Source organism: Tenrec ecaudatus, chromosome 5 (assembly GCF_050624435.1).
Source record: "Tenrec ecaudatus isolate mTenEca1 chromosome 5, mTenEca1.hap1, whole genome shotgun sequence".
Classification (NCBI taxonomy): domain Eukaryota; kingdom Metazoa; phylum Chordata; class Mammalia; order Afrosoricida; family Tenrecidae; genus Tenrec; species Tenrec ecaudatus.
This window is the reverse complement of record NC_134534.1, coordinates 10,294,598-10,307,018: the sequence shown is the minus strand read 5'-3', so window position 1 is coordinate 10,307,018 and position 12,421 is coordinate 10,294,598. Positions and strand designations below refer to the sequence as shown.

The window sequence follows — 12,421 nt, the reverse complement described above, 5'->3', positions numbered from 1 at the left end:
TTCAAATAAGGGCAGGTATCTGAGCTTACGCTGTTTACTCCTACTTTTCAGAAGGCTATGGATGACAAAGTGAATGCCCAAATCCACTTGATGGGCCCATGCATATATTATGGCTCTGGTGAATACTCTCTGACCATAGTAAAAGAATGCGAATAAGCAGGTTATCAGGAAGAGTGTATTGTAGAGACGATTTAGTGGATATAATTGGGTAAAATATAAAATTGCTTTTCATTCCTCTTTTGACCAATTTAAAAGTTTTATGAGTTTTTAAAAAGGAAGGTGAAATGGATGAGGATTCAGCCTCTGGCGAAATCCCTGGAAACTAGACAAGGACCGTGAGTAGTCTAACTGTGATGCATACGGCATAGGAAAGTGGATTATGGCAGATGTGGTTACGTTAAAATCTAACACCTAATCATTTAATCTCCCTTTTGACCCATTTTAAAGTTGCTCTAATTGTTAAAATTTTTGCTTTCTTTTTTATTGAGGTTTCCCTCTATTTTTGATGTGGTTGTTGTTGTTGCCAACTTTTTTGTTACATTGTTTTATACATTTTTCAGTGTTTGAAATTCAGGATGAATGAAAGCATAGAGGCAGTAGCTGGATTGGTGGTGTGTAGGGGATTTGACAGGAGGGTGGGGGGAAATGGGGAGCTAATAACAAAGAGTACAAGACAGAAGAAAATGTTCTAAATTTGATTGTAGTGAGGACTTTACAACTATGCTTGATATGCCTGAACTATAGAATTGTATGATATGGGGCTTATGTCCCAATAAAATTGTGTAAAAGAAGAAATAAAGTAATGATTAAATTTTCCCTTCTATTTATATTCTGTGGAGGTGTTTTATCAAGATTTTACCATTTAAATTGACTAAACACCCCACCAAACCTACCTCACTACCAAGTGTAGTGCTGAAGTGCTGTCAGCTCTTCCTGAGCCCTAAAAGGCTGCGTAGTGCGTTACTGAGCAAAACATTTTAAATACGATTCATCCAGCATCAGTTAGTGTTGTTGGCTGTAAATTCAATGTGACAAATTCACAATGTCTATTAAATGGCTTTCAACAAACACACATATAAAACACAGATAAGCATTCATCAGCTAAGGAAATTTGTGACCAGATGCTAAATTTCCCTAACTTCGTGTTTTACTTATATCAGTGTCTCTCTATTCACTGATTCAAACATCGCTTTTCTTGACTTTGCAGAACATAACATCATTGAATGAGAACTGAATATGTATATACATATACATTTGACAGCGTTTTATTTTGAAACCATCTCAGTCTTACAAAATATTTCAAAAATAAGAAAGGAAATTTGGATATCCTCCACCCAGGTCCCTCAATTATTAGCATTGTGCCACATACTTCACCGCATAGCCATCCACCCATTCCTCCACCCACCTGATTTTTGTTACTGCGTTCCAAAGTATATTGAAATCAGCATCCCCCATATGAGAAAACATATTGCTGATGATGGTTTATGATTTGTGTACAGTTTTTGGAATTAAAATCTACATATCGTGAAATACTCAAATTTTTAACATATGATTTGATAAGTGTTATGAATTGTTCAAAGATACAGAATGTTTCCCTGATTCCAGAGAGTTCCCTCAAATCATCCCCTAGTCAACCTCTGTCTCTCCCACGTCTCCTGAACCCACTGGAGACACTCACAGCAGAGGTCTGTGGAGGACCTAGGCATTTCTGGACTGACTGCATCTTTCAGGCAGGACTTAGGGATCAACCAGCTGCTGCAGCAATGAGAGTGTCCCATAGAGGGAACAGAGAGGCTGCTTTGCTTCCGCATCCCAGGTCGATCTGGGGTTGTGTGGATCCATGGTGAGGCCACACTCTTCCAGCAGTCCATAGGTGATGTCCAGCTCCTCATCGTGGAGGCTGGCGAGGAGCTCGGGCTTGAGGGTGAAGGGTATGCACCAGGGGTATTTGAAGTTTGGCTGCAGGATGCTCTTCACCTAGGAAACCAGGGTCAGAGGGACAGGTTGGCCTTTCAGGTCAAGAGGAAAACACTTCTGAATGAACTGAGGGCTGTGCCAAAAGATTTGCTTTTAAGGAAAGTAGGAGTCCTATGTTGGCCATGACTTTCGATTCCTGAAATACTGGACAAGTTCGTAGAAATCTTGCTCCTTGGCAGCAACGTGCAGTTTGCAGAATAAATGTCAGTGTTTGAAATTCTACCACTGTATATATGTGAATGCATATATTTGTGATCATATGTATGAACTTGTAGAGATCCAATATGCACTCATCACTCTGTGGTGTCTTGCGTGTTGCTGGGATGCGGGGAACTATGCCACTCATCATTGAAATACCCGTGGGGTCGCAGGTAGTAGACAGGCTGCAGCAGAGCTTTCAGACTAAGGCAGATGAGGAAGAAGGAAGAAGTGGTCCGCTTCTGAAGACGCAGCCACTGAAAACCTATGAGAAGAACATTTTCTGATAGAAGATCAGAAAGTAATCCCCTCAGGTTGAAAGTTACTCAGAACAAGGCTCCACAAAGCAGACTCTATCTTCATGACTTGGATGGTGCGAAGCTTTAGGGACCCTCCTTTGCTGATGAGACCAAATCAAAATAAGAAGAAAGGCTTTCTAACATCCATTCATCATTAGAATGTGGATCTATGAAATGTGAATCTAGGAAAATTGGGAGTAATAAGAAATAAAATGGAAATCATAAGATCAATATGGAATAGTATGTGTGGTTTTGAGGGAAACTGGCATATGGTTACTATGTGGGCAATGTCAATTGAAAAATGAAGCATGACATTAATTCTTAAGACAAAACATTTCAAGATCTATCTGAAAGCACACTGGTATGTTTGATAAGGTGATATTTACAAACCTTTAGGAAATTTAAAGAACACAGTTGTTAGTCAAATTTATGCACAAACCCAAATAGCTAATGATAAAGTCATTGAGGAATTTCTTCAGCCTGAAATTGATCAACTTAATCAAGATGATTTTATAATTCCAGATAATTGTAATGCAAAAGTATGGACCAAAGAGGAAGCATGAGTAGTTGAACAATGTGGCCTTGCTGATAGAGATCAAGCTAGATATCAATCATGTTGTAAAAATCTGCAAGGCTCAGGACATGATCATGCAAAGAATGTCTGAGTAATACAAACAGACTGTACACATTGATCCACCAGATGGAATACACAGGAACCACACAGTCTACATCTGATGAGAAACCACATCATCACTGTTATGGTCCAGAACCAATTATGGAAAAGGCCATCAATTGCCTACATGTAAGTTCAGGTTGAAGTTGAAGAAAATGAAAGCAAGTTCATGAGAGCTAAAACATGACCTTTTCATATACTCATGTAAGTAGAAAAAATCTCAAGAACACACCTGACCCAATGGACACTCATAGGTGAGGCCCTGATGAGCTGTGGGGTGGCCTCAAGAACATCATAGATGAAGAAAGCATACGGTCACTAAAAAGACGGAGGAAAGAGAGAGGTGGGAATCAAAGTAGATGTCTAAAGAGAGTGTAAAATTCCCTCTGGATGATGTAAAAATCCAAGAGAAGAAATGATGAAGTAAAATAGCTGAATAGAAATGTTTTCTCATGCGGCCATGAGTGTAGCTTGGACTTCTCCCTTCAAAGTCTTCATCTTGATCACATGATATTTCTTCAAGTGCCTGACTGTCCACCAGTCAATCTTTTTGGTACAGTGACTCAAAGGAAGCTTGCAAAGATAAAGTATTATAATTAAATGTGCACTGATTGCCAAACTGAAAGTGTATGCAAAGCATAGGTTGAAAGAACTGAGGGGAAATATCGAACCTTGAATTGCTATATTAAAAGATTCCATCAGTAAGTTTGGGAGTGCAATTGACACTGTCAAGTGTCGTATTATGAACCCCAAGTTGTTCAAATCCACCTGCAGCTCCAAGAATAAAACGGGAGGCATTAAGTTCTCATAAAGATTTCCAGTCTCAGAAAATATATATATGAGAAGGTCCCTTCCCCAAAATCAGGATTGAGGCAACTCACTCTGGGTTAGTGCACTCAGTGGTGTTTCCTGGAATGGTTCTCTCTGGTCAAAGTGAATATGTTCATAAAAGTAGTTTCACTTGAACCTCCTTTTATGTAATGGCCAATTTAAGAGAACAGTGTGCAGCTGTGAATTTTGGGTTCCTACTCTGCAAAAATGCCACAGAAACGGTTGTGATGTTCAAAACAGTGGACAGGACAGCGCTATGGGAAAAACTCAAGTGTCTGAGTGGTTTTCTTATTTCAAAAAGGTGAAATGTTGATTGATGACAAACCTCATTCTGGATGTCTGTCAACTTCCCGAATCGATAAAAATGTCCACTTTCAGTGCATTTGCAGTTCGTTCCACTGGGTCACACATTTAATCAAACATTCTACTTAGAAGTTCCAAAAAGATTGTTTAACAGTATGTGACAAAAAGGGCCTGACTTGTGGCCAATGGATCTACACACACAGCCATCTCAGTATGCCTGTTTTTGGCACACACACACAAAAAAACAGCATGCCTCTGTGGCCCCACACACCTTACTCACCAGAACTTGCTCTGTGATACATCTTTTTGATTGCTTGAATGAAGAGGGACGCTAAAGGACAGTGATTTGGTGATATAGAAGAGGTGACAAAAACATATGAGGGAGGTGCTGTCAGCCATGCAAACAGATGAGCTTGAACATGTTTCCAAGAATGGAAAGAATGGAATCACAGATTGGACAACTGTGTTAAGTGTAATTAAAGGTACCTTAAGGTGATAAGGGTGTTTTGTGTAAAAAAAAATACAGAGCTTTGAAAAATGGGGGGAAAAAATCTACTTTGGGGGGGGGGGGGACGGTACCATCTCATAGAGATTTTGTAATTCAGAATGGACCCTATGGAATTGTGCTTAAACATTTTGTCTTGGTAAAATACTGAATGAACAGAGGTAGATATGAGCAAGAATCCATTGTCCAGAAAGACGAATTTCAAGTTACACTGAGGGTTTTTTTTACCAAAAGAGAGCTTTAGAAGTTGACGGGAGCAATTGGAATATTTCAACAAGCAGTCACAGCACAGGAGGCATGCATCAGTCTGTGCCCAGAAATTTGGAAGAGAGCGATCCAGCCAACCAAATGCAAGAGATTCATATTTGTATCTCTTTCAAAGAAAGTTGACTCCGCAAAATGTGGAAATTATTGAAAAATAGACTTAATATCACATGCAAGTAAGATTCTCTTCAAATAATTCAAACATGGCTACAAGTACAAATATACAAGCCTGATTATAAAGTGGACATGGAACAAGAGATATCATTACTGGCATGAGATGAATGTTGGCTGAAAGCAGAGATGAACAGAACCGGGTGCACTTGTATTTTAACAACTGCAATGGCATTTGACTCTGTGTAAGAAACCATGGGCAAAGTTGAGAAGAAAACAATTCCAGAACACTTCATTGTATTCATGTCGAACCTCTACACAGTGGGGAGTCATTGAACAATCAGGGTTGTATCCCTGGACCATAATTATTCAATCTGTGAGCTGAACAAACTATCAGAGAATCTGGGTTATAGGAGGAAGAATGTAGTATCAGGATTGGAGGAAAGCCAGTTAATGAACAACCTGTGACGATGCAGATGACACAAGCTTGCTTGGTGAAAGTCAGGAGAACTTGAAGCATTTGCTGATGAAAAGGGAAGACTGTCACTTTACGTATGGATTGCAACTCAATGCAAAGAAGACCAAAATCCTCATCACAGGATCAAGACAACTTCATGTTAAACACAGAAAGGCTTGAACCTGTCCAGGATTTCAGGATACTTGAATTCATAATCAATTCTTATAGAAGCAGCAGTCAAAAAATGCCAAAGGATGTATTGCATTGGGTGAATTGGCTGAACCAGACCTGTTTACAGTGCCAAGAGTGAAGATTTCCCTTTGAGCACTCAGCTGCACCCAAGCCACGGCACTTTCAACTGAGTGAGATATATATGTGAAAGCTGGACAGTAAATCAGGATGGCCGGTGAAGGATTGATGAATTTGAATTACAGTGTTAATGCTGAGTGTTCAAAGTGCCCTTGACTACCAGAAGAACAGACAAGTCTGTCTTTAAAGAAATACAGACAGAATGCTCATTAGAAGTGAGGATGGCAAGACTTCATCTCACGTATGTTGGACATGTTTCAGGAGAGACCAGTCCCTGGAACAGGACCTGGTGCTTGATTAAGTAGAGGAATGAGAAAAGGAAGAGGAGCCTGGATGAGACAGATTAACTCAGTGGCTGCAACAATGGACTGAAAACACACTCATTGTGAGGATGGGGCAAGACCAGGCAGAGTGGTGTTCTCTATAGCAGTGCTAGGTGTCAGCACTGACTCAGGGACATCTAGTAGCAACATACATTTCTATGGGGAGAGAAAGGGAGAGAACGTGTACAAGAGAGAGTCAAAGCGGCAGTCAGACTCATCTCCCTTCAGCTTCCAAGGCAGGACTTATATCCCTGTGACTAATGTAGAACTATTGCCAGGGGAACCAGGCCCTGGTGAGGTCCTCTCACACCTATTTTGCCTGCCCTCCCTTTGGAGGCTGCAGCAGAGGGTTTACATACCCCCTTGGGATCCCATCATCCCTTCCAGGGGGAGCTGCATCCTGTCATTCTCAGAACCATCCTTGTCTTCAGTTCCTTCTCCCCCTCCCCTGTCTATTAGCCCCCAGGGCTCCCTTACCAGCTCTCTTTCCTGGGCCAGGATGCTCCTCTCCATGGACTGAGCGAGCAGGTCATGTTGGATGTCAGTCAGCACTAGGGAGGGGAGACATTTGGGGAAGAAAGTGATGAAGAATCTAGATGGCTTTTTGCCCCTCAGGAACTAGTAGAACCAGTGAGGGGAACCTGATGGGGAGGGATGAAACCCATTAGACTTGAAAGCCGAGTTCTCAGCCACAGGAAGTCTTCCTTCTGCCCTAGGCAATGGTCTTCAGATCTATTAACCATTGCGCTATGGTCCTTCCCTCTGATGATGTCCTGGATGGACATAAGGCAGTTGCTTTCTAGGTTCCAGTCTTCTATGTCACATAAACGTTTATTACACAAAGCCCTCATGCCCTTTGTTACAGGCGCGATGTGAGAATGAAAACTCATGGCATATGAAGGGCTTCTGGGATGTGGCCTCTAATGCGTGCTGTTCAAGGGCCCGGGGCACCAGCCTGTGAATCTCCCTCCCCCTGAAATCACTCTCACCCATTATGGCTTCCAGCAGGTAAAGGATGCAGTGCACTGGGATGGCCCATGGATCTTCATAATTCTTTTGTAGTTCATTTAGGATGGTGCCACCATGGCCTTCCAAATGACCTGAGCGGTTCTCTTCCAACTAGAGGACATGAGTATCAATGGCAATAATAACAATAATACCATTACATGTCATTTTCCCATTGTGTTTTAGATCTCCAAATGAATAAAGAGTGAGAGGAATCTGAGAATTCTCCATCTCCCCAGGGCATGTCTATGATGTGGGGGCTGTACTGTTTGGCCCTGGTGATTTTCCCTGGAACCAGAACCTCTGATCAAACTTCATTCCTCTGGTGTTTTTCCATTCCTCTCCCCGTGTTTATTCTGTATCTAGGTATCCATATCTCTAAGTCTGTCCCCTCTGTGTTGTTCACCCCACCCCTTTCCCCCGTGCACCAATGGGCTGCTCTCCTCACCAGATCCATAAGATTCTGAAAATCCTCCCCGTCCTTGAGCATAGCCAGAATGCTATGGAATAGGGTATCTCGAAGCTTTCTTGGGACGCTGTCCAAGGCTTTCATCTCTTTGTATATCTCCTCTTGTAGAAGATTGAAATCTGCCAAGAGAGATCACCAGCAAGCAGAAAATTGAACAATGTACTGAGTAGCACATTCCTGGGATCATCAGCCCTTCCCCATCCAAAGGAGCCAAACTCCTCTAGTTCTTTCAGCTGCCGGCTGACCCCAAGTGTTTCTGTGAGTGAGATGCCCAATGCAGGGGATGGAGACGCCGTGATAGCATAGAAAGAGGGACAGTGTCACATGTCTGCATTGAGGGATAGAATACAGGGAGGTTAAGGTGGAGGTATTAACAGGGGTCACTGGAAGAAAATGACCAAGTGTTCTTTTCTGGGAAATGTCAGGAAGAACATTTAGTTATTCTAGTAAGGACCCCAGTGATGGAGTGGGTTCTGCCTTGGGCTGTCAACCACAAGGTCAATCCTTCGCATCCACCAGATGTGGATTTTCTTGGGATGGAGATGTGGCTTTATATTCCCATAAATAGCTTATAGTTGGGAACCTGCAGAGAAGTGCTTTCCTAGTCTCTAGTGTTGATAAGAGTCAGAATTGATTGGCTATCAGGGAGTTTGTTTTTGTTTGTTTTTGAGTGCTTGGCTCAAGTGTGAGATTTTCAGTTGCTGAGCTTAGCTTGCACATCTGTTGCTGCATTTGTTTCATATCGTGAGGACAAAGTGAGTTCTGTGTGTAATGTGACTGGGGCTAGTGCCTGGCATACATGAATCCCCCTTATTGCTATGTCTTCATGCCTTGTATTTTTCAGGATAGAAAATATGGCACGGGATCATGGTTAATGTAGCTGGTTTCATTGAATTGTGAAAGTTAATTTTTATAATATTTATATTTTATAAAATTTTATATTATAATAATAATGAAAGAAAAAAGTAATTGATGGGTGGATGCTGGACATTCATTGGGACATTCATTCTCCCAGAGACTTCCTGTCACCACTGTGTTCTTTGCTGAGAAGATGCGTTCAGTAGAGTGGATGCTTGGAAGAGTCATGCCTTCCTGTCTGACTTGTACATTGCTGTTACTGGTCCCCTTACTCCTCCCGGCTTCCACCCTTGTGCGCCAAGCCCACCATGCCTGGTGCCTGGAATGATCCGCCCTATACTCCCAGTGCCCAGAATCTGTGTTGCTCGGTCCTTTGCATAAACTTTTCCTGCATGGATGCACTAAGGAATAAATGAATAATGGGATGGAGAGAAGGCAAAAAAGGAACTAGAGCTCCATGGTGTGAGTTTGTGGGATACTCAGCCTTGTGGTTTCCCATGTAGGTCGTCCCGAAGCGCACACTCACTTTGAGAATGGGGTTCCTCTATTCTTCCTAGAGAGAGAACAGCAAGTGATTGATGGTCTCCCTTTCCCATCCTACTTCATAAATGTAATTTTCCTACTGTTATGAATTATATTGTAAATACCTGATATGCAGGATATATTAGGCGACCCTGTGAAAGGGTTGTTCAACGCCCAAAGGGGAGGCAACCCACAGGTTGAAAACCACTGATCTAGCCCCTTCCTGGATCATTAGTTCTCTGGGCTCATTCCCACACCACGGGAATGCAGAGCCAAGGCCACAGAGCTGGGGTGACACAGGCAGGGGCCACCTGTCCCGCTCACCCCATCAGTTTCCCTCCTGCTTCCAGCAACCCCACTCACCTATTGGGAGAACATCTGTGTTGGAAAGAAAGAGAAAGTCAGTTCTTCTCGTTCAAGAGTGAGTTGCAGAGGATGGGTGGTTTTACCAGCCTCCATCCATCCCACCCTCCCCAACTCTCTCCTGTCCATCCCCACACACTTTGCCCAGGAGACCAGATTACAAAGTCTTTGGCATCATCAGCCACCACAATCGGGAGGGGCTTGGACTTTCGTGTAGAGCTATGCTGTGGAGGGATCAAAATAAGTCCACTCACCTGAATGGAAGTATTCTGTTCCCATTTCTGGAACGGAGTCCCTAAACTTACATGAATCACCTCCTCGCCTTTCCCCTGTTAGCATTTTCCGAATCCTCGTATATTGTCCTTCTTCCTTTCCCTTCTCACTGGGTCTTACCTGCATGTTCTTTCTTGAAGGAAGAACCTGAAATTGCAAACCAGACCCTTTAGGAATGGTTGAGGTCTTGGGATGAGCCTCAGGCAAACCCCCACTCCCACCCCAGATCCCGGGGCTGCAAAGAGACCGTCTGGGTTTCCAGTGACCCAAGAGGTCAGTGTCTGCACCAAAGGCAGGAGAGAGGGGGTGGTGGGAGGGGTGTCAGTGCTAGAACTCACCATAAGGGCATATTTCATACAAAACCTTTGAGAAGTAAAACATTTCTGTAAGGGAAAAGATGGGTTAGGAAAGATGGGAGTCTTTCACCTGCTTTAGACTTGCTGCTTCTGGGGCTCCCCTGCCAGGCCAAGGTGTGGCAGCTCCTCTCAGAGTGGCCCGGGGACTTGTGGAGGGAGAATCACTTGCTTGTTAAAATGGATTCCCTGGCCTCATTCTGTCTTCTGAATGAGACTCTCTGAGAGGGATGCAGATGCTGCACTTACACAGGTGCCTATGTGCTTCAGTACTTGCAGAGTGCCTTATCTCATGAAGGAAGTGGACCTCCTCCCCCGTGTATTAGGCGACCCCTCTGTAAGCTCTGTTTGACCTCCAAAGGGGTGGCAACCCACGGGTTTAGAACCCCTGATCTAGCCCCTTCCTGGATCTTTAGTCCTCTAGGACCATTCCCATGTCAGAGGAATGCAGAGTCAAGGCCACAGGGCTGGGGTGGCCCCATCTGGGACTCACCCTCTTTGAAGTCTTGGAAAGTTTCCTGTTCATCATCCTCTGAGTAGTACAGAATATCTGGAGGGGGCGCAAAGGGGTGAGAGCGCTAAGTTATTCTGTGAGGAGATTGTCACTGCCTTGTACCTGCAGCCTCTACTGTGTCCTCAGCCAGGCCAGACTGTGGCAGCTCTTCTCAGAGTGGCCTGGGGACTTCTGGTAGGACAATCACTTGCTTGTTAAAATGATTCCCTATTTTGCTTGTGTAGACAGATTTCCTCAATCTGTCTTCTGAGTCAGGCTCTCTGAGGGGGATCCAGAAGTACATTATAAATAGGTGCCTCACGTGATGATTCTGGGCTCTGGCATCTAAGAACTTCCTTATCTTGTGAAGGAAATGGGCCTCCTGCTGCCCTCATCCTGTAGGACTGTCCTCCTGCTGTCCTTTGATTTCCTGCCCTGCCTCCTCTACTCCCCACCCTGCCATCTTCCTGGGTGACGCAGCTTTCCCATGGAGAGATTTGTCTCTGGACAAGACCACCATGTAAATATTTGATGAGGGAAAGAGCCTGTGGGGAGCAGAGGAGAAAAGGAGGTCTTGGAGAACTGGGTCATGTCTGTGTGCAGGAGAGGAGCGTTCCCAGGAGGGACTAGTGGACCGTGTGGTCATTGGCGCCTTCCTTTGAGTGAATTCATTGGAGGACGGACTTCAATGGTTTGGGGCATGACATTTAGATAAGGAAATGACACCAAGACTCGATGGATGAGCCTTTGAGAAAGTGAGCAGTGGGAGGAAAGTTAGTGGGGAGAAGAGGCCAACTGGAAAAAGCTACTTGGTTGGGGTGTGAAAGGTTAAAAAGCTCCGTTGCTAAATGCAGAGTTCCAGGTTATGTCCACCTTGAGACACTTGGGAACTCAGGTCGAAGGATCTACTTCTTAAAAGCCAGACATTGAAAAGTGTCCTCAGAAACGCAGAATCTCCGAGTTGAAGTTGCCTGCTGACCACTGTTGGTCTGGACTGTGATGCGATTATGCCCAATAAATTCAAGGATGTCAAGGGTCTAATGCACTGGCACATTGTAAGGGCTAGTTCCCTTCCTCCTTGGATTGAAAATATTTCAACAGGCGCATTCTACTTTACTCCCCGTCCTTTACGTGTGACCTGCAGTGACTTCTGTGATGCTGACCCTTTTGTTCAGCATTCTTCCCACTTTAAGGTGGATTATTTTAATTTCCTTCCTAAATAAACAACCCTTTCTAAGTAACCATGGCCTTTAATAGAACCCCCTGGCTTGGCCATGAGCAGACCTCTGTCCTTCAGTGGACACTGCCTGCTTTGTGCAGGGTTGATGTTTCTTCAGAAGCCAGACTAGAGCACCCCTGTAAGATGGTGGAGTTCAGCCTGTTTCTTTGATGGTAGAGACATTGGCATCAATACCCTTCTTGGGCAGAGGATTGAAGATACAGAGGTGGGCAGTGTGTGCGTGCGTGTATTTCTGTGTTAGCAACATGAGGACATTCTCTCCTCTTGGAGGAACTGAGCCCAGACGGAGCTCTAGGTGGGACTCATCGTTTGAAGAAGGAGAGCAAGGATGCTGAGCACAGGCCCTGTCCCACTGCTCACCATTCGTCCCCATGGGGTCTCTCCACGTGGAGTCTGTATGTGGGAGGATGGTGCATGTCAAGGTGAGTGGGCGAGGGAAAGACTAAGTCTTCAGTGTGTTGTTTAGGAATGTCTGCAACTGTGTGATCATGCTAATATCTGCTGGAGCTAAGAAGCAGGGTTCTGGGTCATCTAGGGAAACTCTGTGGCACTTCTGAGATTGGTAAGGTCTTGAATCCGTAATGATGATTAGGAT

General features: G+C 44.0%; 1 protein-coding gene across 1 annotated transcript in view; it reads right to left on the bottom strand.

The window, feature by feature from the left end:
* Positions 1–1,737: 1,737 nt before the first annotated feature.
* LOC142448582 (gasdermin-C-like) overlaps positions 1,738–12,421 on the bottom strand; it is a 57,135-nt gene continuing 46,451 nt past the window's right edge. Inside the window, exons 7-12 of the mRNA XM_075550535.1 lie at positions 10,587–10,643; positions 9,861–9,887; positions 7,704–7,843; positions 7,240–7,369; positions 6,728–6,801; positions 1,738–1,977 (exon numbers count right to left, since the gene is read on the bottom strand). Of these exons, the coding sequence (XP_075406650.1) occupies positions 1,738–1,977; positions 6,728–6,801; positions 7,240–7,369; positions 7,704–7,843; positions 9,861–9,887; positions 10,587–10,643 (668 nt within the window). The remainder of the gene's footprint in view (positions 1,978–6,727; positions 6,802–7,239; positions 7,370–7,703; positions 7,844–9,860; positions 9,888–10,586; positions 10,644–12,421) is intronic.